At 50.2% G+C, this 26035-nt stretch overlaps 2 protein-coding genes and 2 long non-coding RNA genes across 6 annotated transcripts in view; 2 read left to right on the forward strand and 2 right to left on the reverse strand.

Moving 5' to 3' along the window:
• Positions 1 to 9: 9 nt before the first annotated feature.
• LOC134738530 (uncharacterized) lies at positions 10 to 1489 on the forward strand. Its single transcript, XR_010124281.1, has 2 exons — positions 10 to 172; positions 417 to 1489. It is a non-coding gene; the product is annotated as an uncharacterized LOC134738530 (long non-coding RNA).
• KIF22 (kinesin family member 22) lies at positions 578 to 15275 on the reverse strand. Its single transcript, XM_054454585.2, has 14 exons — positions 15136 to 15275; positions 8887 to 9082; positions 7445 to 7572; positions 7199 to 7353; positions 6762 to 6971; positions 6452 to 6682; positions 6165 to 6318; positions 5898 to 6033; positions 2998 to 3166; positions 2323 to 2482; positions 1868 to 1935; positions 937 to 1149; positions 789 to 848; positions 578 to 700 (listed from the first exon to the last, which is right to left on the reverse strand). Exons 1-14 carry the CDS (start codon positions 15203 to 15205, stop codon positions 653 to 655), a joined length of 1998 nt encoding a protein of 665 aa, XP_054310560.1. The 5' UTR covers positions 15206 to 15275; the 3' UTR covers positions 578 to 652.
• A 111-nt stretch (positions 15276 to 15386) lies between these two features.
• On the forward strand, positions 15387 to 23194 carry LOC129015896 (uncharacterized). 2 transcript variants are annotated; one of them, XR_008494682.2, is made up of 3 exons: positions 15387 to 15543; positions 21787 to 21961; positions 22721 to 23194. It is a non-coding gene; the product is annotated as an uncharacterized LOC129015896 (long non-coding RNA). The 2 variants fall into 2 exon arrangements; XR_008494681.2 differs by lacking the exon at positions 15387 to 15543 and adding an exon at positions 20735 to 20827 and having other exon boundaries at positions 22721 to 23116.
• ZG16 (zymogen granule protein 16) overlaps positions 23035 to 26035 on the reverse strand; it is a 71980-nt gene continuing 68979 nt past the window's right edge. The window contains exon 4 of one of the 2 annotated variants that reach the window (XM_054454593.2): positions 23035 to 25917. In XM_054454593.2, coding sequence (XP_054310568.1) covers positions 25602 to 25917 — 316 coding nt within the window. In that variant the 3' untranslated portion in view covers positions 23035 to 25601. The remainder of the gene's footprint in view (positions 25918 to 26035) is intronic. The other variant, XM_063654267.1, reaches the window with a different exon arrangement.

Below are 26035 nucleotides of genomic sequence, written 5' to 3' on the forward strand. Positions count from 1 at the left end.
CAAGAGGCTGGAGCGGGCGCGAGCGCTAGCGCGAGCGCGCGCGTGGCCAGCGGGAGGGGCAGGCGCGAGAGGGACTCTGGCGGGAGGAGGGACGGGGGAGCCACCCAGCAGCCCGAGTCGCCCCGAGCGCGAGACCCCTGAGACGGCTGCTGATTGGCTGACGATGGCGCAGGTGGTGGGCGCGCGGGAGACGGGGCGGCTTCTCTCCTCTTCCCCCCTCCAACGATTCCACCCCCCCTCCCTCCTCCAGCGGCCGTTATTTCGCGCGCACGCGCACAAGGCCGCCGTCGTTGCCGAGCGGGAGAATGGGGGAGCGCGCGCCGGGGGCACGGACGGGGCGGGGCTAATCCCTGAGCGCGCGCCCGCCTAACGGTCGCAGGCCTCATGCTTCGGCTTCCGCTTTTTGCGTCCTGCAGGCCACCGTCCTCCCCGCCCCATTCCAGCGGTTTATTTACAATCCTGCGATGAGTCGTTCCCCGAAGATGGCGCCCAGTGGAGTCGCCGGCCTCGTTCGCGGCCCACCCTGAAGCGGTCACACCCCGGTCCCGCCCCCGCAGCCCCAAAAATCAGGCGGAAGCACCGGAGCAAAAACTGTATTTACACAACACGGGGTTATACAAAGATTTAAAAAGGCGGAGTGAGGAGACAACGGTCAAGAGGGGCCACAGCGCTGGCCGGCGGCAAGACCCAGGATGTTTGCCTGCAACACAGGAGGGAGGGGGACAGCGACGTTAGAGAGGGGCGCGGGGCGCAGGACAGGCAGAGGAGGGGCAGGGCCGTGACTTCACCTTCAGGAAGGACTCCATCTGTTTCCCTGTTATGCCCTCCACGCGTTCCAGGTCCTCCACCTGGCGGGACAGGATCGATGGGGGACAGGGTCTTGGGGGTACCCGGTCTCCCCCGCCTCCGCCCTCCCCCAGTCCAGTGGGTTGCTACCTGGCTGAAGGGGCCGTGGAGCTCCCGCCAGCCCACGATTAGCTGGGCCTTCTTCGGGCCAATGCGCTGAAGACTGCGGAGATCTCGGGCTGAGCCTTCGTTCAGCAGATCCAGTATTTTTTGGCGCCCATGAGCCAATAGCTCCGGGCTGATCTGTAGCTCCCAGCAGTCCTCAGCCTTCTCCTCAGGCTCTAGGGCATCCAGGGACTCCAGCTGGGAGGCAAAGGGAGATGAGTGACACGCAGGGCAGCCAAGTGCTTTGGGCTCCTCTGCCAAGACTAGAAGCCCAGCACCAGCTACCTCCTGCGCTCCAGCCTCTTCCTCTCCTGTCAAGTGTGTCCAAAATCCCGCCCTCAGGTCACTCTCTGGGTTAATTCTCATTATGCGACTAGTGAAAGAGAGGTACTACTTAGTACCTAGTGTTAATATCAGCACCTTTCTCACGGAGTTGCTGTGGAGATCAAGTGAGTTAATGAATGTAAAGCACAAAATAAGCTCTTAAATCTGGTCCCTCATCTCTAAAAGGGAAAGAATAAACTGTCTTTCAAAAGTACATGGGAGAAACTTTTTGGGTAGTTCTAGTGGTGTTCGATTCTGGGTATGCGCGCGTGTGCGTGTGTGTGGTTTCATGCTTGACTGCTTAGATCATAGTTCCCTAAGTTTTCCGTCTTAAGCTTGTAGAGGGCAGAAGCCAGGCTACACAGTGGAACATCCGCTCTGCGAGGTACATCCACATCACTGCCTTCCACCCTAAATGCCCTGCAAGGAACCATCCATCACCACATTCCAGGAGTAAGCAAGTTGAGGTCTGTTAATAGCTGGCGGCCATCACCCAGTTCGTTTAACCCCAAGGCCAACGCTCCTCCCCCTACAGCCTACTCCCCCTTACTTCTAGGCTCCAGGTGTAGCCTAAGCCCCCAGCTACTTTCACCTTTCTCTTCCGGCCTTTATTCTTCAGGATATGGATCTCGGCATTTGGGGATGCTGCCTGCTCCTGAACTGAAAGTAGGAATTGAGAATTGGAGTCAGGGCAAAGGGTACTTTTCACCCTCCCTGGTAGCCCTTCGGTTCTTCCATTTCTGATTCCCCAGCTCCCCTCCACCCAGAGTTAACCTGTTGTGTTTCCACATGACCTTTTTTATACCCGCATTTAAAGGAATTTCAGTCAGTCTTGCATTATCTTCCTCTACTTGTTTGTCCATCCCACTGTACTAAACACCAGAGGGCAGAGCACCCCCAGCACTGCCTCAGAGCCTCCTCACCCCTCCCTGGGACTGGTATGTGGTGGGAGAGCATGAATGACATGGGAGACAGCTGCTCCTAACACTTCCTCCCTTATAGGATCTCAGCTGCCTTGGCCCCCCTAGCCCCTGGAGTCAAACTTACTTAGCTGTAGGGGCATCACCACAGCCTTTTTCAGGGGCTTTGCCACTGTGACTGTGCGATGTGAAAGGGGCCGGAGCATTGTGGGACAATGGTTCTCCTTTTCCTCAGCCTTCTGGGCCAACATCTTGGCCTCCAGTTCTTTTTGCTTCGTCTTAAGCCTCTGTTGGAGAGGATCAGGGAGATGTGATCCAGACCCAACTCCAGGGCAGCCTGAAGGGCAGTGGGTTACCAGGGTGACTATGCAAGGCTCTGAGGCCCCAGAGGGCAGAGCTAGGACCAATGGGAGGTTACCAGGAGACAGGTGGAGCCTAACATAATTAAGGGCTTTCTGTGATCAGGGGGCTACCCAGTGGTGGAACAAGCCTCTGCAAATATTGAAGGGAAAGGCTTTTCAAGCACAGTCCTCAATTAATTGAGCTGGGCTTTAGTAAATGTAATGTTTAACATTTGTTGCTTTTACTTTGAACTTTTTCTTCTCACCTTCTCACATCTGATCTCAATTGTCTGTCAAAGTTCAGCCATGTTAAGGACATTCAAGCAGAAGCTGGAGAACTTCCGATGTTGGGAGAAAACTGGACTCTAGTCCAGCCTGAGTGTCCTTCCCTGTCTGAAGATCCAAGGATTGCTTCTCAAGGCCAACAGGAATCCCAGCTCCCACATCCCTAAAACACGTACCTCAATCTCTAGGTCCTTCTCTTCCACTGTCTTCATTAACACCATCCGCTCTCGCTTTGGGGTACTCAACAGAGGGGCCCCCTGGCTCCCCTGGGAGGCCAGCAGGCGGTCCAAGCTCAGGAGGCGCTCTAGCATGGCCGGGTCCATGCTGCTTAGCTTCTGTAGGGGGCTGAGCAGAAAAAGAAGTTGCTCCCCACCTACCTCCTCCCTCATCACCACCTACAGCAGCAGGACTCCCCTCACCACACCTTAACTTGGTATATCCTGTAAGCTCCAGAACCTAATGTTAACTTGCTAGGCATCCAGTTTCTCTGGGTGCAGTGTCTTCATCAGGTAAAGTGACTGCTCAGGGATGCCAGGAAATCAGGCGAACACTGGAGTGCCAGGTATGAGAGACCTAAGACACTGCCCTGCCCTGGAAGCACTGTCTACTGAGGAAATCAAGAGACCGTGATAAGGTGACAGCTAGGGCAGTGCCTGTCCATTTGGAGGAGCAGTTGCGGAAAACATCACAGAGGATGCCATCTTTAGCAGGGCTCTAAAATCCACTGAAGACCTCAGCTGCCAAGCTTCCCTGCTGTGGGCAGCTGGGAAGGCCTGTTCAAGCAGTCCTGACTGACTCTGAGCATGGTAAGGCTTAACATTCTTTTTTTTGTTGTTTTTTTGAGACAGGGTCTTGCTCTGTCACCCAGGCTGGAGTGCAGTGTTGAGATCACAGCTCACTATAGCCTTGGCCTCCTGGGGCTTAAGCAATCCCCCTGCCTCAGCCTCCTGAGTAGCTGGGTCCACAGGTGCATGCCACCATGCCCAGCCCAGCTAATTTTTTTATTTTTTGTAGAGATGGGGTCTTACTATGTTGCTCAGGCTGGTCTTGAACTCCTGGGCTCAAGTGAGCCACCCACCTTGGCCTCCCAAAGTGCTGGGATTACAGGTGTGAGCCACTGTGCCCAGTCAGCAACGTCTAACATTCATTTATTTTGCCTGGAATCTTGCCCCACACCTCCTCACATCTGTATCAATGATCTTTCCAGGTCAGTTTGATGCCACCTTTCCCATGACACCCAGCTTAACAATGCATCTCCCTTCCTACGCTGTGAACTGGCTCCTGGAGGACAGCACTCCTGTGCTTTCCATGCCAGTGCCTTGGAACAACAGGATCAGAACATATGTGGGCAGACACTAGAAGTCATCTCTTCCTTCCTGGCTCTCGCAGCAGCAGCAGCAGCAGCTACTCCTTCCTGATTCTGAATTCTCCACCTGGTATCACATACTGATGTTCCCATTTGACTTCCTCTCCTGTGAGGCCCCCAAGCTCTGGGTCTGCTGGGTTTGATGTGTCCAACTCTGAGCTTCCCATTACTCAGAGTGCCTGTCTGACAGCTTACCTGTGTACAATTCTGGGTGCACACAGCAGTGGGGAGTGCTGACAGATGGTTTGGGAAAGACAAGACTGAGAGATGGGGTCATGAGTGCACAAGCATCTTCTTGTGTGTGGCATCTTCCTTAACTACAGTAGCCCCCTGGGACAGAGTGGGCACTAACCCTTGGCCTCCTCAGGTCACCTCTGTTTAGTAGTTCACAGGCTTTATTTGGGCTAGGGGTAGAAACAGGGCAAAGTTAAAACTGCAACTGGCTCCTGCGGGGTGGAGGGAACAGCGCAAGGGCTAAGTGGCCAGACACAGAAAGCAAGACCCCTGAACAGAGATGACCTGAGGATTAGTACATACTGGGCCATGAGGTGGGGTGATAGGAGTTGGGGCAGGAGGTGACACAAAGGACTTAATTTAGAGACTTTATCTGGATTGAGGGTAGAAGCAGTTAGGACAGCAGCTGGCTCCCCGGAGAGTCATGGAGAAGCTGGGCACTGACACACAGACCAGGTGGTCTCAGCAGGACAGCTCTTCCAAGTCTCCTTTGCTTTGTTCTCATGGATCTGAAAGATCTGATCCAGATCACTCCTTGAACCAGAAGCAAAAATGCTCATCCTTGAAACAGCTGTCCCAAAGTGAGAAGTTTTGCTGAAGGCTAAAGGGGTTGGAAAATGGAAAGGATCCCCAGGAGGAGGCCTCCGTAGGTCCCCAAGGCAGCAGCACTGAGGAGAGATTGATCTTAGACTTTAGTGATTCAATGGAGTAGAATTTGGGGGGGGAATTTATTTATTTATTTATTTATTTATTTATTGAGATGGAGTCTTGCTCTGTCACCTAGGCTGGAGTGCAGTGGCATGATCTTGGCTCACTGCAACCTCCACCTCCCAGATTCAAGCAATTCTCCCTGCCTCAGCCTCCCAAGTAGCTGGGATTACAGGCGCCCACTACCATGCCTGGCTAATTTTTGTATTTTTAGTACAGACGGGGTTTCGCCATGTTGGCCAGGCTGGTCTTGAACTCCTGACCTCAGGTGATCTGTCCGCCTTGGCCTCCCAAAGTGCTGGGATTACAGGTGTGAGCCACCGCGCCCAGCCGGGGGTGAATTCATTTATTTACTTTGAGACGGAGTCTTGCTGTGTTGCCCAGGCTGGAGTGCAATGGCCGCAATCTCAGCTCACTGCAATCTCTGCTTCCTGGGTTCAAGGGATTCTCCTGCCTCAGCCTCCCGAGTAGCTGGGATTACAGGCACACGCCACCACATCTGGCTACTTCTTGTATTTTTTAGTAGAGATGAGGTTTCACCATGTTGGCCAGGCTGGTCTCGAACTCCTGACCTCAGGTGATCCACCCAACCTCAGCCTCCCAAAGTGCTGGGGTTACAGGAGTGAGCCACTGCACCCGGCCTAGGGTGAATTTAATGGGAGAGGAACAAGAGACCACAGCTCTCTGCTCAAGGATCTGACAAGCATTGCAGCTCTGCTGCTAAGCCACACATCAGGAAGGGGATACACCCAAGGCCCCACTGCTCACCTGAGTTTCTGGGAGGCAGAGGCTGGAGCTGCCATGGGCTCAGGGCTCCCGATCTCCTCTTCCTCAGGGCCTCGGGCTCTCTTTGCCTCTGGTGGACCAAGCAATTCTTTCTGAGACAGCTTAACAGGTCCCAAGACTAGATGATTGGAGGATAGGGTGGAGAGAGGGATTGGGGGTGGTCAGCCTCTGTGCTGATGCTTGGTGGTTTCAACAAACTCCCTAATTTCCAGACTCAGCGTTTCCACTCCTGCCTCCCCCAGTTCTCACCATGAGGCTGCAGGCTTTCATTGGTAAAAGGCCGGTTGATCACCTCCTTGGACCTGGCAGCAAAGTTGAGTGCGGAGACTGTGTCTAGGTAGAAGCATCTCTCAGGGGCAATGTTGGCAATAAGGATGCTGTGGGCTGAGCCACCCAGAGAGTCCTGAGGGTGAGACCAGGCAGTGGGTGGGTCAGAATCCCAGCCTTCCTATGCCTCAACTGCTATTCCCCACCCCACAGCAGGTCTGAGAACCTCCTTCTGCAGCCCCTTCTTCCCTGAGACAGGTGGGCCTGACCTGCAATAGGCGAGTGAGCTTGCTGTCCCGATAAGGTACACGAGGGAGGCCCTGATTCAGCGCATCTACCACTTTGCCCAGGACAAACAGGGAGGTGTTGATGGCTCCGCTCTCTTTTAGCCGAAGGCCCTTGTTGCCTGTGCGCCGGTTGTCCTCTGACCCAGCCAAGTCAATCAGATAGAGTTTTCCCTCTCGCTGGCGAAATGGGGCCAAACGTTCCCGCTGGTCCACCTGGGGGTAAGAACAAAGGTCTCGTGCTTAGCTCAGGCTTCTGGGCTTCCCAGGTCCTCACCCCTGTCTGCGGCCTCACCTTGACCAGGAGCACAGCATGACTGCGGGAGGAGCGCTGGTTGAGCCGGGTGGCTCCTACAGTCCGATTTCGACTGGCTGGCAGGAAGTGCCGCTCAAAATCAGCAAAGCTAGTGATGGGCTTCTGGGTGAGACCCGGAATCAGGATGTTCCCCCGGCAGTCTTCTCGGATTACCAGGTCTCCCGAAGCAGGGTCCAGGAGGTCTAATACCTGTGTAAGCAGTGAAGGGGAAGGGCAAGTCTCCATAGAGAGGCTGTTTCTTCCTGGGGATCAGTTTCCTTTCTCTGTTCTATTCTCGGAGTTGTACCATCTGCTACCCCAGTCTCTGTCTTTCTAGGTCTCACCTTACCTCCCTGCTACAGCAGAGCTTCATGTTCTAGAACCAGGTCTTACTTTGACCCTTTGTTGCTCCTCTCCCAACCAGCGCGGGGCCTCACCTTCTCCTGGTAGATCTCTAGGTAAGACATGGTGACAGAAAGGGCCCATGGCCGGCCCTCGGCACCTTCCTCCCTTGTGAGCTGCAGGAGGTCCATGAGAGCCCGCGGGATCACCCCAGGTTGCTCTGGGCTGCCCAGCATTGTGTGCGTCTTCCCTGGGAAGAGAGTGGAGAAAACTGTGAGGTTTTCCTCTCCGTTTCCCCAGCCCTTTCTGACCCATAGCTGTTTCTTTTCTGGCTCCCTCACCAGCTCCTGTGGGTCCATAGGCAAGCACGCTGGCATTCTGCCCTTCCAGCAAGTGCCTTAGGATGGGCTGCACTGAACCTGCATAGATGTCCTGCTGAGTACTCCTCTCCCCATAGAAGGCATCAAACCTGCAAGAAGAAAGAAAGAAATTAGCGTGTGTGTGTGTGTGTGTGTGTGTGTGTGTGTGTGTGTGTGTGTTAAGGGGTGGAGTGGGGTGGGGGTGGGTAAGGGATTCTACTCTCATCTGGACCTTGGATTTAAGAGAATGTCTCTATCCCCTTTCTTATACAAAGACCTTAAAAAGCATCCACCTAACACCTACTCCGTCCTCATTTCTCTATTGGTGTTAGGAATACAGACATGGATCTGATATCCCGGCTCTTGGAGTTTTGCAGTCTGGTAGGATAGATATCCACACTTCGCTGTGATTTAGGAAACGAAGATAAGAACACACTCTCGAAGGAGTAACTGATTCTGCTCAAGGAAGGAAGATTTTGACCAAAGAAAGAAATTCTGAGAATCAAGAATAGCACAAAAGCAAGGCTTCCCAATCTTTTTCAAATGGCTACATGTGTAGAACATTGTATTTTACACCATAATGGGGAAAATAGAGTATGCTGCTTACGACTGAACTAGACTCCACATACCAATCACCTATTCACTGCGTTCTGGTGGGGAAGCTGCAGCTTAGGCCACAGCAGGGAATTTAGTATATGTTGAGGGAATGAGGCTGGAAAGAAACTGAAACCCAAGTTGTTAACGGCCTAGTATGGGAGCTAGCAAACTTCTGTAAAAAGGCAGATTGTACATATTTTAGGCTTTGTGGGCCATGTGTTCCTTTTACAACTACTAACTCTGCCACTGTAGTCAGAAAGCAGCTATAGACAATATGTAAATAAACGATAAAAGTTTATTTACTGAAAATCTTACTCCTGATCAGATTTGACCTGCAGGCCATGGTTTGCCAGCCCCCACCTAGAAAAACAGGCCAAGGAGTTTGAACTTTAAATCCCCAGTAGGATTATAAAGTAGCTGCCCTTGTGAGTTCTGTCCCCAAATCTGGGTGGTCTTCTCTGACACTACCCAGCTGCAGCTTGGGTAGGCTGGCTGGCTGGTCTGTGTTCCCCCCAACCCTCCTCATATGTCCCCCAGCCTCTACTTGGGGCTCACCTGCTCACCCTCATTGCTCCTCCCTCTCTGTGCACAGTAACGTATGTTTGATTCAACCTCTCATCTCTCCCTACAGTATCCCAGAGAGGGCCCATCATGGGGGCACCTGTCAACATTTCCTAAGTGAACAGTGAAGGCTCAGGGAACAAAGCGGTGCTAAGGAGGGAGCAAGGATCCTGGGGAGGCAGGCTGGAGAAACTCTTTGGGGAACGTGGGCAGGCCTAGGAGAGGGAGGTGATGGCATGAGGGAAGAGGAGTGGCCTGAACCTTACTGGTATTTGAGAGTCTCCTGGTGGTTCCTCCAGTTAGCAATCTCTAGAGAGCAGCTGTCCATGCCCCGCACACAGGGGGGATCACTTGCTCCAGCTGTTCCATCCACAAATGGCCGCAGTCGCACAGCCACCCTTACGCGAGCTGGAGGTGGACGACGACTAGCTCCAATCTTGCTTAGCCGACAGCGACCAGCTCCTGGAGGAGAGAAGATCACTTTTAGACATAAAGTATGGTGGTAGCAGAAGAAGCAGGGACCAACTTTGCTGGGTGGGCCGGGGGCCACAGCTCATGTTGGAAAAGCTCATTCTGCCCTGGTCATGTTGTGGACACCCCTAAGCTTGGCCTCAGTGCCTTCCTTGCTCTACAAGCAAGTCCAGCAGGTGTATCGCAGGCTTCTCAGACTATAATGTATACACAAATAACCTGGAGGATCTTGTGAAAACGTGGATTTGGTCTCAGTCTCCCTGGGGTGATGCCTGAGATTTTGCATTTCTAACAAGCTCCCAGGTGATGCTGGGCACTTAAAAAAAAAAAAGAGAGAGAGAGAGGGATGGAGTCTCACTAGGTTACCCAGGCTTGTCTTCAACTCCTGGGCTCCAGCGATCCTCCTACCTCAGCCTCCCAAAGTGCTGGAATTATAGGCAGGAGCCACCATGCCTGGCCCAGGACATGTTTTGAACTGCCAAGGGTGAAGTAGACCAGCACCTCACAGGGTTGTTCTAAGGATTAAAAGGGTTGACATCTGACCGAAACCTAAACCAGACAGCGAACTGCCAGCATTTTCTGTGTGTGTGTGTGTGTGTTTTTTTTTTTGAGACAGTCTTGCTCTGTCACCCAGGCTGGAGTGCAGTGGCATGATCTCAGCTCACTGCAACCTCCACCTCCCAGGTTCAAGCAATCCTCCCACCTCAGCCTCTCAAGTAGCTGGGATTACAGGTCCCCAACACCACTCCTGGCTAGTTTTTTATCTTCAGTAGAAACAGGGTTTCACCATGTTGGCCAGGCTGGTCTCAAATTCCTGACCTCAAGTGATCTGCCTGCTAGGATTACAGGTGTGAGCCACCCCACCCAGCCTGTACCTCCATTTCTTAACTGGGGTTTCTAATATGTATTGAGATGTATGTATACTCACAGACCCACCCAACCCTGCAAACTGTTAATGATGATCTTCTCTTAATGGGGAATTATGTGGGTTCTGCAAAAACCATTGACATGCAATTCTTCTCTCATGTAAACTTAACCCTGAGTTTGCTTTAGATGATTAAATCAAGTTTTTTTGTTTTGTTTTTAGAATTGGCAACTGAATTATTTTTATCATCAGAAAACACAATGAAGATAAAACTTAAAAAAAGAAAAGGCCTCTATTTTTGTGGGGGTTAAATGAGCTGAAAATATCTAAGCAGAGTATTACTCTATTTTACGTTGGAGGATAACATACTGTAGCTCATTGTGGAATTCAAACCTAGATCTCTTCCCCTCTAAAAATCTGCTTTTAATAGGATGCTGTATTGCTTCCTTATTATGTACCAACTGGGAAAGCTCCTGGCAGCTCTTTCCCTTCCTTGCTGGTGGTAGCAGCTGGTTGCTAGGAGCCATAGGCCTCGCAGAAGGCAAAAGGCTGGCTGGTATATGTAGCCAACACAGAAACAGCAGGACGAAAAGGCAGACAGATGACCCCTAGAAAGAATCTCACACCTAAGTAAGGCATGCCCATAAGCAGATGGCCTGTTTCAAAAATTGAACCTCCATTCCATTATGTGATAAATGGGGCTACTAATACCATTTCTCACGTTATGGTAGCAAAGCGCTTGGATATCTAGTTCTCATTTGTTCCTCATGGCAATCCTGAAAGTCAGGAGCAAGCAGGTAAAAACCTGCAGATGCATGTGTGCAGACAGAAAATTTAGGTGCACTGACTTGTCAAAAATGTGTGCAGGACCTTCCTCTGCCTGCTTTCATAGGATGTTTTGGGAAAACAGAAAGATGGCAGATGTAGAAGCACTTAAGGAAGCGCAGTGATCAATCTAAGGGGAAGGGGAAGTCAGTAATGAGGTAGAGTGTAGACTCTGGTCAGACAGAACTGGACTTCAGTTCCAGCTCTGACATTTATTAGCTTGTGACCTTGGACCTTGGTTTCCTTGTCTGTAAAATAAGGTTGGGGATGGGCCTTGGGCTTTTTGAGAATTTGGCCGGGCACAGTGGTTCATGCCTGTAATCCCAGCACTTTGGGAGGCCAAGGTGGGCGGATCACCTGAGGTCAGGAGTTTGAGACCAGCCTGGTGGTGAAACCCTGCCTCTACTAAAAATACAAAAATTAGCCAGGTATGGTGGTGGGTGCCTGTAATCCCAGCTACTTGGGAGGCTGAGGCACAAGAATTGCTTGAATGCAGGAAGTGGAGGTTGCAGTGAGCAGAGATTGCGCCACTGCACTCCAGCCTGGGTGACAGAGCAAGACTGTGTCTCAGAAAAAAAGAAGATAATTGAAATAAGTGCCAGATAAAGTTGCAGCACAGTGACTAGCACATAGTAGGTAGGTTCATTATTCAAGGTAAAATGGCCTGGGTTGAAATCCCAGCTCTGCCATTTACAGCTAGCTAAGTAACCTAGGGAAATTATTTTCTATCCCAGTGCCTCAATTTCCTTACCTACAAAATGGGAATAAAAATACCTCCTTGTTAGGAAAGTAATTAAGGTGATTCATGTAAAAGTGCTTAGAACATTATCTGGTAATGTTCTGGTAATTACTGGTGAAAGGCCAGTAAGTGCTTTTTAATGTCCATCTCCCATTTTCCAGATGAGGAAACCTCAGTATAGAGGGGTGAGCTGACTGACCCAGGGTCAACAGCTAGTTAGTGAGCGACAGCTTCAAATGAACATCTAATTCCAAAGTGCTTTATATGAACCCTCCTCGGCCTCCTTAGCCCCTTCATCTTTGCATCTCATAAGAATGTGAGGATTCAAAGTAATAACGTACACACAATGTTTAGCACAGTGCCTGGCAGCAACTGCTCAGTCCTTTGCTGTTATTATTACACCCTTTCTCTTGTACCCACTCCTCCATCCCCGCAACTTGCTTCTGCCCTCACTATTCAGCAGGGTCACCCATGACCTCCCTAGTGCTAGATCCAGTAGGCATACTCAGCCTCAATCCTGTTGGACCTCCCAGAAGTATGCGACACTCTTGGGAAACACACTTTCCCTTCATTTCCATGCCCCCCACCTTCCTGGTTGTCTTACCTAGTTTTCTGTTCACTCCTCATCCTAGGATCCGTCTATCCTTTCTCTAGACCAGCATTTCTCAACTTCAGCACTACTGACATTTCGGGCTGGCTAATTCCTGTTGTGGGGCTGTCCTGTGCATTTAGACTGTTAGCATATGCTTACTAGATGCCAGTAGCATTCTCCACCCTCACCCTCAAGTTGTAACAACTAAAAATCTCTCCAGACATCTCCAAATGTCCTGTGAGGGGCAAAGTTGCCCCGAGCTGAGACCACTCAGATTCATTTCATAGGCAGGTCACCCACGCTCTTGGCTGCAGTAACATCTTACAGCTGATTAAGTCCTATTGCACGTTCTGCACAAGAGCTCTCAACTGCAGACCCACGTTCTGAACGGCTGCCCTGACAGCTCCTTTTTTTTTGAGATGGAATCTCACTTTGTCGCTAGACTGGAGTGCAGTGGCGCTCTTGGCCAATCTCCGCCTCCCAGGTTCAAGCGATTCTCCTGCCTCAGCCTCCCGAATAGCTGGGACTACAGGTGCGCGCCATCACGGCCAGCTAATTTTTGATTTATTTTAGAGACAGGGTTTCACCATGTTGGCCAAGATGGTCTCGATCTCTTGACCTCGTGATCCACCCACCTTGGTCTCCCAAAATGCTGGGATTACAGGCGTGAGCCCGGCCGACGGCTCCTCTTAAACTCCACCTGTCCTAAACTGAACCCTCCTTCCCCATCTCTCTGCAGCCTCCTCCTCTGATCTCTGATGTAAATGAATGGCACTAACCCCAAAAGTGGGAGTCTCTAACTCCAACGTCTCTTACCTCCTACATCAGTTCATCATTAATATCTGTCAAGTCTATCTCTTTAAATCTCTCTTGAACAAGTCCACTTCTCTCCACTCCCACTGCACTACCTCTGCCCAAGGTCATGGTCTTTACAGCCTTCCTTGCTGGTGGTAGCAAGGTGTCTCCCTGCCCTCTAGTCATTCCCTCTGTTTCCTTCCTTGCAGTGTAAGTTACCAGTCATGATGAATTTCCTTCACTTCCTACAAAACTCCAAGTTCTCTTGCAGCTTTGGATTTTTGTCCACGTTAATCTCTCTCCCTAGAATATCTGCACTGCTCCCCACCTGACCCTGGAGTGACTGAGGTAAACACATTTTAACTCCTCTTAAAAAACAAAACCAAAAACCCTTTCCTGGTAGACACTAAGGCTTCATCAGGTGCACCCACAGCTTGTTAGCCTCTCCATAAGCATTTGTCACACCCCACTATTGCGTGTTTGTCACTGTCTCCACCTGACTGCCAACTGTGAGAACAAGTTTTATCCTGCTCACCTTTCTAACCCCAACACCTGGTTCAGAGTAGGCCCTCAAGAAGTATTTGCTGAAAAAAATTAAGATTTAGTGAATAAACCACTAATCACTGGCTTGTTCATTTCCATCATGAAAGTGGCTCACTGCCATTCCTGCCCCAGAGCTCACAGTCCAGGGTAGGAGGGAAGAGGGGAGGGCCACATGTAAACAATTATTTACAGCACAAGAGTATAGCCCTTTCATGATAAAAGCAACCTTGAGCTTGGACCAGGCTAGCAATTATTAATTTTCCCTTCTTTCACAATTCCTAAATTTCATTCACTCTTCTCCCTTTTATTGATGAGGAAATTGAGCTAAGAGAGCATCTTTGGCCTCTTTTACATCATAAATAAGAAAACACTTGCTGTTCTTGTATTCTTAGTCAAGGCCTGGCAAACTCCTATCCAACCTTTGAAACCCATCTCAAGTATCACTCACTCCCTTAATAAAGTCCTCCCAGAATACTCAAGGGCTTACTTCAGATTCCACACACTCAGTTTATACACATCTCTTATTGTGTTTCGTATTACACCTGCGTATGTGACACTCTATTGAAACAGACTGTAAGTTCCTCGAGGAAGGGACATTATTCATTCAGGCATTTTCATATCTACCATGCACCGGACACAGTGCATCTTGGAAGGGTAAGGGGAGACTGTGCTCAGCCAGCAGGGATAGCATGTACTTGGGCATAATGGTTAAGAGCAGAGGCTCTACACTCAGACTCCTTGAGAGCGAATTCAAGCCCCAATATTTACTAGTTGTGTTAACTCTGAACAAACTAACCTCAGTTTCCTGTGTAAAACAAAGACAGTAATAGTAACAACCTCATAGCATTGTGTGGACAATAAATGGTTCACCACCATAAAATGACTACAACTGTGCCTGGCACATAGCAAGAGCTCTACATGTGTTAGGCATTCTCCTAAATGTCTGTTTCTCCACGAGGCTAACGAGGGCGCCAATGAATTACTATGGTGCCCACCATCATCACTAACCAGGATTAAGTCTCCGGGTTAGAGAGACACATGTAAACAAATACTCACATACAAGATTTTGGGTGTCCTAACAGCCTTTCCAACGCTAAAATAGCATTCACTTCCATGCTAGAGTGAAAGGAAACTTTAGTCTTTTACTTCGTTTTCCTGTAATCGCAGAGCATCTTACGCTGTCAACTCAAACCCAGCAGCAGCCGGGTCTGATCCTCAGCCCGCCCTCCTGCATCTCTCAGGGATGTCTCTGCACCCAAACACCATGTCCCACACAGAACTCTTCCCAAAACACGCCTCCGGCTCCCTTCTTCTCGTCCTCGTGGCTAGAGCGTCCGCCACTCTTCTCTTGCTTATTCAGGTGATCTCCAGGGATGAGGCCATGACCCCCATTTCACAGACGAAGAAACCGAAGCTCACAAAGGAAAAGTGCGCAGGGTTCAAGCCAAAAGCCTGGGCCGGAGACCCGAGTCTACTGACCCAAGGGGAGAGCAGGAAACAGGGAGAAGGCAGGAGCCAGGCGGGGCGACCGGCTCGCGACCCCACACTCTCACCGTCCCCCTCTCCCCGCCCCTGCGCCATGGCCGCCTCTCCACAACCCGCAGAGCCTGGACCACACTCCGACACATGACTCCCACTAAGCTCCAGACGTCGGTGCCCGCCTTGCCCAGGCCGGGCTCAAGTACCTGACGTCGACGCCGCTGAAGCTGCCGCCATGACGCGTCGCCTCTGCTGCGTCGAACCCTCCGCGGCCATTCCACTCCCTCCTTGGGCCCGCCTCTCCCATTCGAATTCCCCGATGCCCCGCCCCCTCTCCCAGGCTCCACCAATCACGACTACGCGCCGCCGGAAGCTCCTGCGTGTGGGTCGCCACTATCCCGCCTTCCAGCGCTTGCCCCCGGGTCCCCAAGAAAAGGTTCCCCTGGTCAGGACGCATGCGCGCGCGTGGGCCGCGCAGCCGTTGACGTCTGGAAGCGCGCTGCCATACAAACCTCTGGTCGGAGATGTTGGCGACGGTGGCAGCTGGGGGAGCTGCTGAGCGCCGCCCGGCACTGGGCTCCCTTTCCCTTCACTTTCTGCAGTTTCTTGCCTCCGTGAGTGGTTGGCGCGTCTGCGGAGCCAGGGTCGTTGTGTGGATCGTGGGACTGCAGCCCCAGCCAAAGGGCTGTCACGTCTGGTCGGTTCTGTAGTCTGGGCCCAGGGGCTGGACTCTGGGCAGTCACGTTGCACTCGCTGCCTGCTGGGCCCAAGGCCACTGTAGGTCCCTTCGCGTCCGTGTCAGCCCAGGAGAGCAGCTTGGATGTTCCTGTCTTTATAACTTAGCACTCAGCACGTCGGCGAAGCGTGGAAAACGCTTAGTCTGTGATTCAGTCCCACGCACCCACGGTTCCGGTTCCCAGTCCTTAAGGGTACAGCGGTCCGTTGAGTAGCTCTCTGTCCTTTCTGAAGGGTTGGCTAGGGACGGTCATTCCACTTTTGAGCACCAGGTAGGTAGGGCCCAGGTTTAGACATTATGTTCCACCCTATTGAACAAAAAAAACAAAACAGGCCGGGCGCGGTGGCTCAGTCCTGTAATCCCAGCACTTTGGGAGGCTGAGGCGGGAGGCTCACCTGAGCTGAGGAGCTCGAGACCAGCCTGGCCAACATGGCGAAACCCCGTCTCTACTAAAAACACAAAAATTAGCCGGGGGTGGTGGCGCGCCTGTAGTCCCAGCTACTCGGGAGGCTGAGGCAGGAGAATCGCTTGAACCCAGGAGGTGTAGGTTGCAGTGAGCCGAGATGGTGCCACCGCACTCCAGCCACGGCGTCAGAGTGAGACTCCGTCTCAAAACAAAAAACACAAATCTTAGATCAGTGTTTCTGAAACGTTTTGCCTTGGGATCCCACTGCAGTTTTTAAAAATGAGGCCTCCAAAGATGTTTTGTGTATATGAGGGTTTTTGTTTTTTTGTTTTTGAGACGGGGTTTCACTTCCATCTCCCAGGCTAGCGTGCAGTGGCTCAATCTGGGTTCACTCCAACCTCTGCCTCTCGAGTTCAAGTGATTCTCCTGCCTCAGCCCCCCGAGTAGCTGGGATTACAGGCGTGCACCACCATGCTCAGCTAATTTTTGTATTTTTATGGAGACAGGGTTTCACCATGTTGGCCAGGCTGGTCTCAAACTCCTGACCTCAAGTGATCCACCCGCCTTGGCCTCCCAAAGTGCTGGGATAACAGGTGTGAACCACCAGGCCTGGCCGTATATACTGTGTGTGAAATGAAACCAAATTAAAGTGACATTAATGAATTTAAAAATTACAGTAACAAACCCGTAGACATAAAAAGTACATCTAAGTAGTGGTTGCCAGGGGATGGTGAGGGGCTGAGGAACTGGCACTACAGCAATAGATATAACGAGTTTCTTTTGGGGGTGATGGAAATGTTAAATATTTTGGAATGAAGTAGTGATGATGGCTGCGTAACGTAGTAAACATACTAAAAACTAGAGAGGTGTGCACTTTTTTTTTTTTTGAGACATAGTCTCTCTCTGTTGCCCAGGCTGGAGTGCAGTGGCACAATCTCAGCTCACCGTAACCTCCACCTCCCGGGTTCAAGCAATTCTCCTGCCTCAGCCTCCCGAGTAGCTGGGATTACAGGCATGCACCACAGTGCATGGCTAATTTTGTATTTTTAGTAGAGACAGGGTTTCTCCATGTTGGTCAGGCTGGTCTTGAACTCCTGACCTCAGGTGATCTGTCCACCTCGGCCTCCTAAAGTGCTGGGATTACAGACGTGAGCTACCAAGCCCTGCCTAGTCCTCCATCTCTTTTTTTTTTTTTTTTTTTGAGACGGAGTCTTGCTCTGTCACCCACGCTGGAGTGCAGTGGCGCCATCTTGGCTCACTGCAAGCTTCACCTCCCGGGTTCACGCCACTCTTCTGCTTCAGCCTCCCGAGTAACTAGGACTACAGGCACCCGCCACCACGCCCGGCTAATTTTTTGTATTTTTAGTAGAGACAGGGTTTCACCGTGTTAGCCAGGATGGTCTTGATATCCTGACCTCATGATCCACCCACCTCGGCCTCCCAAAGTGCTGGGATTACAGGCGTGAGCCACTGTGCTCGGCCTACCTCCATCTCTTAAAAAATAAAATTAGCCAGGCCTGGTGGCACACACCTATATTCCCAGCTACTTGGGAGGCTGAGGTGGGAGGATTGCTTAAGCCCAGGAGTTTGAGGCTGCAGTGAGCCGTGATGGTGCCACTGCACTCCGGCCTCAGTGACAGAGGGAGACCTTGTCTCAAAGACAAACAAAAAAACTAGGTTCTTATATCTGCCTCTGCATTCATGCTGTTGTGATGTCACATATAATACAGTATTTTGAAAACTCCACTATATACTTGAGAAACAATGCAAGAGAAGTCAATTGGTATCTTAGTTTTATGAAAATAGTTTTGAACTTATAGACCCACTGAAAGTGTCTCAGGGACTCCCAGAAGTCTCTGGACCATACTTTGAGAACATCTGATATTGATAATTGGCAGTTTGGTCTTCCTTGCCCATCAGAAAAGGCTGTTCAGTTTTCACATTTGTTGCCAACTCCAGATATTTGGTAAGAAACCTGCTAGAAATAGTGAAAAGAGCATAGATCAAGGAGATAGGGCTTCTATGTTTGAATAAATCGTTTAGGTACAGGGCCTTGGTGCCAGGCCGCCCAGACCAGAGATTTAGCCTCTTTGTGCCTCCATTTCCTGAGATATTAAAAGGGAATAATGGTTGAAATACCTCCTAGAGTTGTTTTAAGGATCTGCATCTGGCTGGTAGAAATTAGGGTGGTTTGGCCAGGCGTGGTGGCTCACGCCTGTAATCTCAACACTTTGGGAGGCTGAGGCAGGCAGATCACCTGAAGTCAGGAGTTTGAGACTAGCCTGGCCAACATGGGGAAACCCTGTCTCTACTAAAAACACAAAAATTACCCCAGCATGGTGGCACACACCTGTAATCCCAGCTATTCAGGAGGCTGAGGCAGGAGAATCGCTTGAACACAGGAGTTGGAGGTTGCAGTGAGCCGAGATTGCACCACTGCACTCCAGCCTGGGGGACAGAGCAAGACTCCATCTGAAAGAAAAAAAAACATTAGCCAGATGTGGTGGCATGTGCCTATAGTCCCAGCTACTTGGGAGGCTGAGGCAGGAGGATCGCTTGAACCCAAGAAGTGGAGGTTGCAATGAGCTGAGATCATGCCTGTGCACTCCAGCTGGGGTGACAGAGAAACAATTGATTTAAAAAAAATAACTTCCAGGCCGGGTGCGGTGGCTCACGCCTGTAATCTCAGCACTTTGGGAGGCTGAGGCAGGCAGATCACCAGGTCAGGAGATTGAGGCCTTCCTGGCTAACACGGTGAAACCCCGTCTCTACTAAAAATACAAAAAATTAGCCGGGCACGGTGGCGGGTGCCTGTAGTTCCAGCTACTTGGGAGGCTGAGGCAGGAGAATGGTGTTAACTCAGGAGGCAGAGCTTGCAGTGAACCGAGATGGCACCACTGCACTCCAGCCTGGGTGACAGTTGGAGACTCCTCAAAAAAAAAAAAAACAAAAAAGGCCACGCATGATGGCTCACGCCTGTAATTCCAGCACTTTGGGAGGCCGAGATGGGCGAATCACAAGGTCAGGAGATCGAGACCATCCTGGCTAACACGGTGAAACCCCATCTCTACTAAAAATACAAAAAATTAGACAGGCGTGGGGCGGGCGCCTGTAGTCCCAGCTACTCGGGAGGCTGAGGCAGGAGAATGGCGTGAACCCGGGAGGGGGAGCTTGCAGTGAGCCAAGATGGCGCCACTGCACTCCAGCCCCGGCGACAGAGCGAGACTCTGTCTCAAAAAAAAAAAAAAAAAAAAAAAAAAAAAAAATTCCAAACTATGTCTTTAAAAGAAGCAAAGGAGACGGTCAGATGTAGTGGCTTATTCCTGTAATCCCAGCACTTTGGGAGGCTAAGGTGGGAGGATAGCTTGGGTCTAGGAGTCCAAGACCAGTCTGGGCAACCTAGTGAGACCCTTCTCTACAAAACATTTTAAAATTAGCCAAGTGTGGTGGCGCATGCCTGTACTCCCAGCTACTTGGGAAGTTGAGGTGGGAGGATCACTTGAGCCCAGGAGGCTAGGTTGTAGTGAGTGGAGATCATGCCGCTACTGTATTCCAGCCCGGGCAAAAGTAAAACATAGAGTTTGTGCCATAAAAAATAATTAGTGGGTGTAGGCCGGGGGCGGTGGCTCACGCCTGTAATCCCAGCACTTTGGGAGGCCGAGGCGGGCGGATCACGAAGTCAGGAGATTGAGACCATCCTGGCTAACACAGTGAAACCCCATCTCTACTAAAAATACAAAAAATTAGCCAGGCATAGTGGCGGGCGCCTGTAGTCCCAACTACTCGGGAGGCTGAGGCAGGAGAATGGTGTGAACCTGGGAGGCGGAGCTTGTAGTGATGCACTCCAGCCGGGGTAACAGAGTGAGACTCCGTCTCAAAAAAATAATAAAATAAAATAAAATAATAATAATTAGTGGGTGAGGCCGATGATTCTGTCCTTCAAATATATGAAGATTAAATTAAGGTCATCTGGGACACAGCAGCAGTGATGGAGAAGAGAATGGGGGCTGGATGATAGAGGACCAGACCTGGAGGGTCTCGTGGAGAAGGGGTCCTCAAAGAGATAATGGAGCACCATGGGTGGCCAGGAAGCTATGCCAGTCTATCCCACATGGACACCCTTTGCCTTCACTTTTATGTACTTTGATATAACAGCCGCATTGGCCGGCGCGGGGCACTACCAAAAGGCAGGACTCAGCCTGGGGTCTTGCTTCCCAATCCCCAGGTAGCTCTCTGTAGAGGGTCCTTCCCTGCAGGCACTGAGCTCCCCGTTTGTAGCGGCTGTGCATGGATTAATTGATGTCTTCACTGGAATGGTGAGGCTGGGTCTGCAGAAGAGGAAAGAGAAAAGTATGTTAATTGAAACTGTCAACTAAAGAAAAACTCAGGCTTTTAAAGAATTAGTTTTATTCAGAAATCTTACCTAGAATGGCAACCCGTGAGCCACTTTGAGAGAGTTTCTGTTGGACTGCTCCAGCCCGTAGTTTGCGTGCCGGTGCTGGTGGGTCTGCCCTGAAGAGAGTTGCGTTAGCAACCATCCCTCCCTCCAGCGCTCGCCTCCGGGCCCCTAAGGAAAACGTTCGGCTGGTCAGGACGCTGGAGCGCGCTTGGGCCTCGCAGCCATTGACGACTGGACGCGAGCCGCGGTACAAACCCGGACGCGGAGACGTTTGCGACAGTGGCCGCCGGGGGAGCTGCTGAGCGCCGCCCAGCACTGGGCTCCCTTTCCCTTCACTTTCTGCAGTTTCTTGCCTCCGTGGGTGGTTGGCGCGTCTGCGGAGCTAGGGTCGTTGTGTGGATCGTGGGACTGCAGCCCCAGCCAAAGGGCTGTCACGTCTGGTCGGTTCCGTCACCCACGGTTCCGGTTTCCAGCCGTTAAGGGTCCAGCAGTCTGTTAAGTAGCTCACTGTCCCTTCTGGAAGCTTGGCCAGGGAAGATCAATCCACCTTTGAGTTCCAGGTAGGTAGGGCCCTGGTTTAGACGTTATGTTCCACTTGATTGAACAACAAAACAAAACACAAATCTTAGATCAGTGTTTCTCAAACGTTTAGCCTTGGGATCCCATTAGTCTTAAAAAATGAGGCCTCTAGCCTGGGCGCGGTGGCTCACGCCTGTAATCCCAGCACTTTGGAAGGCCAAGGCAGGTGCATCACGAGGTCAGGCGTTCAAGACCAGCTTGGCCAACATAGTGAAACCCCCTCTCTACTAAAAAATAAAAAAATTAGCCGGGTGTGGTGGCGGGCGCCTGTATTCCCAGCTACTCGGGAGGCTGAGGCAGGAGAATCGCTTGAATCTGGGAGGCGGATGTTGCAGTGAGCCGAGATCACGCCACTGCACTCCAGCCTGGGCAACAGTGCAAGACTCCATCTCAAAAAAAAAAAAAAAAAAAAAGAGGCCTCTAAAGATGCTCCATATATATGGGTTTTGATCCATATTTACTGTATTCAAAATGAAACCAAATTAAAGTAACATCAATGAACTTTCAAATTACAATAACAAACCCACAGACATAGAAAGTACACCTGAGTGGTGGTTGCCAGGGGATGACGAGGGGTTGAGTAATTGGCACTACAGCGAACAGATGTAACTGCTTTCTTTTGGGGGTGGCAGAAGTGTTCTGGAATGAGGTAGTGGTAATGGTTGTACAACACAGTGAATATACTAAAAACCATGAAAGTGTACACTTTTAAAATGGCATTTTTTTCTTCTTATTAGAGACAAGGTCTCACTGTGTCACCCAGGTCGGAGTGCACTGGTACAATTGTAGCTCATGGCAACCTCAAACTCCAAGATTCAAGTGATCCTCCTGCCTTGGCCTCTGGAAGTGTTGGAATTACAGCTGTGAGCCATGGTGTTGGATTTCAGGAGAACCAGCCCCCGATATTTCAACGTAGGTTCCTTCTATTTTCCCTAAGTGTTGGCCAGTCTGAGAAATAAAGAGAAAGAGTACAAAGAGAGGAATTTTACAGCTGGGCTGGTGGGGGTGACATCACGTATCGGTAGGTCCATAATGCGTCACCTGAGCTGCAAAACCAGCAAGTTTTTATTAAGTATTTCAAAAGGGGAGTGGGTGTACGAACAGGGAGTAGGTCACAAAGATCACATGCTTCTGAGGCCAATAAAGATCACAAGGCAAAGGGCAAAGCAAAGATCACAAGACAAAGGGCAAAATTAGAATTACTGATGAGGGTCTATGTTCAGCTGTGCATGTATTGTCTTGATAAACATCTTAACAGAAAACAGGGTTCGAGAGCAGAGAACTGGTCTGACCAAAATTTACCAGGCTGGAATTTCCCAATTCTAGTAAGCCTGAGGGTACTGCAGGAGACCAGGGCGTATTTCAGTCCTTATCTCAACCACGTAAGACAGACACTCCCAGAGCGGCCATTTGTAAACCTCCCCCCAGGAATGCAATTCTTTTCCTAGGGTCTTAATATTTAATATTCCTTGCTAAGAGAAGAATTTAGCATATCTCTCCTACTCGCATGTCCATTTATAGGCTCTCTGCAAGAAGAAAAATATGGCTCTTTTTGCCCGACCCCACAGGCAGTCAGACCTTATGGTTATCTTACCTTTTTGTTCCATTTTGTTAGGATATGACATATGTGACTCCATTTTGATACTGATAACATTCTTTTTTTTTTTTTAGATGAAGACTTGAACATTCTTTTTTTTTTTTTAGATGAAGTCTTGCTCTGTCATCCAGGCTGGAGTGCAGTTGCACTATCTCAACTCATTGTAACCTCTGCCCTTGTTCCCTAAAATCACTGTTATTCTGTTCTTTTTTAAGGTGCACTGATTTCATATTGTTCAAACACACGTTTATAATCAGATTTCATATTGTTCAAACACACATGTTTTACAATCAATTTGTTAGTTAATGCAATCATCACAGGGTCCTGAGGTGATATACATTCTCAGCTTACGAAGATAACAGGATTGAGATTAAAATAAAGACAGGCATAAGAAATTATAAGTGTATTATTTGGGAAGTGATAAATGTTCATGAAATCTTCACAATTTATGTTCAGTGATTGCAGTAAAGACAGGCGTAAGAAATTATAAAAGTATTAATTTTGGGAACTGATAAATGTCCATTAAATCACAATTTATGTTCCTCTGCTGTGGCTCCAGCCAGTCCCTCCATTCGGGGTCCCTGACTTCTTGCAACAGTTGGGCCACCATATCTGTTTATAGAACCAATTGGGTAGAGATTTGTGATAAGGGACTCCTCCCTCCTCACCACAGTGCCCCTGCCAAAGAAAAAGCTGGGGCTCTGCAGCTGCTGAAGTCACTGAATAGGCTGGGTTAGATAGTCCCAATGCAAGCCAATGGCATTGATTAGGGAATCACTGATGAATCAGAGCATGATGCTGTGTTGCGTTTCAGGTGGGACTTGAACTTTTCAGGAACTGCATACACACTGAGACCTTCAAAGTGGTAACAGGGATGACAGATTTCTTGCCAGTCCCACTGCACGTGAAGGCTGGTTGAGCCCTAGAAGATCCTACAGGGAACTTCAACTCCTCATTTTGCCTACAAACAGGTTGCTATGTTGCCCAGGCTGGCCTTAAACTCCTGGGCTCAAGCGACCCTCCTGACTTGAGCCCCAAAGTGCTGGGATTACAGGTGTGAGCCCCCTTGCCCAACCACCATATCCTTTTCTTGAGCCAACTGCATGGAGGTTAATGATAGAGAAGTCCTCATTCCCCACCACAGGGCCCCTGCCAGAGAGGAGGCTGGGGCTCCGCAGCGGCTGCATTTACTGGGGCAGACATATTGCTAGCCCCGTATTGGCAGTGATGAGGGATCCAGCACTGTAACTGATGAGTTAAAGGACGGCATTGGGGTGCAAGAGGATGGCACTAAAACTGGTGCCTGTGTTTCCCAAGAGGCAGAGCAGCTCTTGTCTGTCACAAAGACCAGCTTCCTCAGGTAGTGTGTGAACCTGCCTGATCTGATGCCCAACATGATGGGTGATCCTTTCACCTGACCTTGGTCCACAGACTGCCTCTCCCTGCCATTGTCTGCTGATTCTCCACCCAGTCCTCCATGGTGTTATCAGGTGCAACGCTTAATTTAGGTGTCAGGTTGGTTCTATTTTGTTAGGATATGACATATGTGACTCCATTTTGATACTGATAACATTCCTTTTTTTTTTTTTTTTTTTTAAGATGGAGTCTCACTCTGTCATCCAGGCTGGAGTGCGGTCGCGCTATCTCAACTCATTGTAACCTCTGCCTCCAGCATTCAAGTGATTCTCATGCCTCAGCCTCCCAAGTAGCTGGGATTACAGGTGCATGCCACCACACCTGGCTAATTTTTGTATTTTTAGTAGAGACAGGGTTTTACCATGTTGGAGGCTGGTCTCCAACTCCTGACCTCAAATGATCCGCCTGCCTCGGCCTCCCAAAGTGCTGGGATTACAGGTGTGAGCCACTGTGCCCAGCCAGATACTGATAACTTTCACAAAACTAACGTATACCTTCACTCATTTTAATTTTCTTCCCTTCTTAAAATTTCTTTCCCCAACTACATAAACCAGCCTCTTCCATCTCTTTTGAGACCTCATCAGTGATCTCTTTTCAGAATCTCCAGCCTCTTTCTCTTTCTTCCTCTTTATCATGTGAACATGCTTGTGACTCTCCTGTCTAGGATTTTAAAAAGACACAAAACCCTTTTTCCTTACACACCCGATAACTGACTTGCCTATTTCTGGCAAACCAGAGCCAAACTTCTTGAAACACTCGATTCTTGCTGCCTGTGTTTTCTCACCTCCCATTTATTCCTTCATGAGTTCAGCCTAGTGTCAGCCTCCCCCAGTCCACTGTAACCTTCTGATGGCTAAAGCCTAAGAGCGTAGTGTGGGCGGGGTTTCCACTGCTGAGAAGGCGGTGGCTTCCTGAGGAAGGAGGAATCCCAGATCTGAGAGGGCTTAGCAGGACACCGGGGCTCATGGGTAGAGGTGAGGAGGAACTGGGCCTGATAACAGGGCAGGGTCCTTGGGCACAGACTTCAGCTAAGTTTCAGGAGTTAGGTGGGTTCTGGGAAAGAACAAAGGCTAATGGTCCTGGCCACCCACACACAGCAAGTGAGTTCAGCACTTTCTGAAGGGGAGGACCAGGGGTGAGGAGAGCTGGAGAGTGGGACATCTGGGGTTTTGGTATAAGCCACAACTAGGCCTTCCCCTCAGACCCATAACTCCAGTTTGGATCAATGTTCTAAGGAGCTGTCTTTGAAGAGCGTTGATGCAAGCCAGAATCTCATATCCTCTTGATAAATTATAGCCCAAAGCCCAGGATTCTTACACACCTCTCCCTCATCTTCCCACTCTTCCAGACAGATGTCCAAAGCCAGCCAGAAGTGAGATTTGCACGTTCCCGGCTGAGTCAGGAGGCAGATATCCCAGGCACAGATGCCCCCACACACACTAGCCTTAACCATATTTTTTTATTGAGCCATTTGGATGGGGGTTAGTGATAAGGGAGTTCTTACTCCTCATCACAGTGCCCCTGCCAAGGAGAGGAGGCTCAGCATCTGCTGCAGCTACTGGGGTAAACATCCCAGTGCAGGCCAATGGCATCGATGAGAGAACCAGACCGGCCACTGATGAAGCGGAGCACGGTGTTGGGGTGCAAGGGGACAGCATTGAAACTTGTGCCACTGTCTTTCCCAAAAGGCAGATAGCGGCCCTTGTCTGTCACAAATACCAGCTTCTTCAGGTACCACTTGTATTTCCCAGAAACCTGGATCACTGATTCCCCAGGGTGCAGAAAGATCTCCTCCAGGTCTCCGTTGCTGCCACCCACATAGTCGCTCCACACCTTGCCATAGCGCACCTGGAGACTGAGGAAGAGGGGAGGAAGGAAGGAGAAAGAAAGGTGATGATAGGGATGACAAGTCTCCGGCTAGTCCTACAGACTGTGAAGCCTGGGTGAGCCCTGGAAGATCCTACAGGGAACTT

Source organism: Pongo pygmaeus, chromosome 18, assembly GCF_028885625.2.
Source record: "Pongo pygmaeus isolate AG05252 chromosome 18, NHGRI_mPonPyg2-v2.0_pri, whole genome shotgun sequence".
Classification (NCBI taxonomy): domain Eukaryota; kingdom Metazoa; phylum Chordata; class Mammalia; order Primates; family Hominidae; genus Pongo; species Pongo pygmaeus.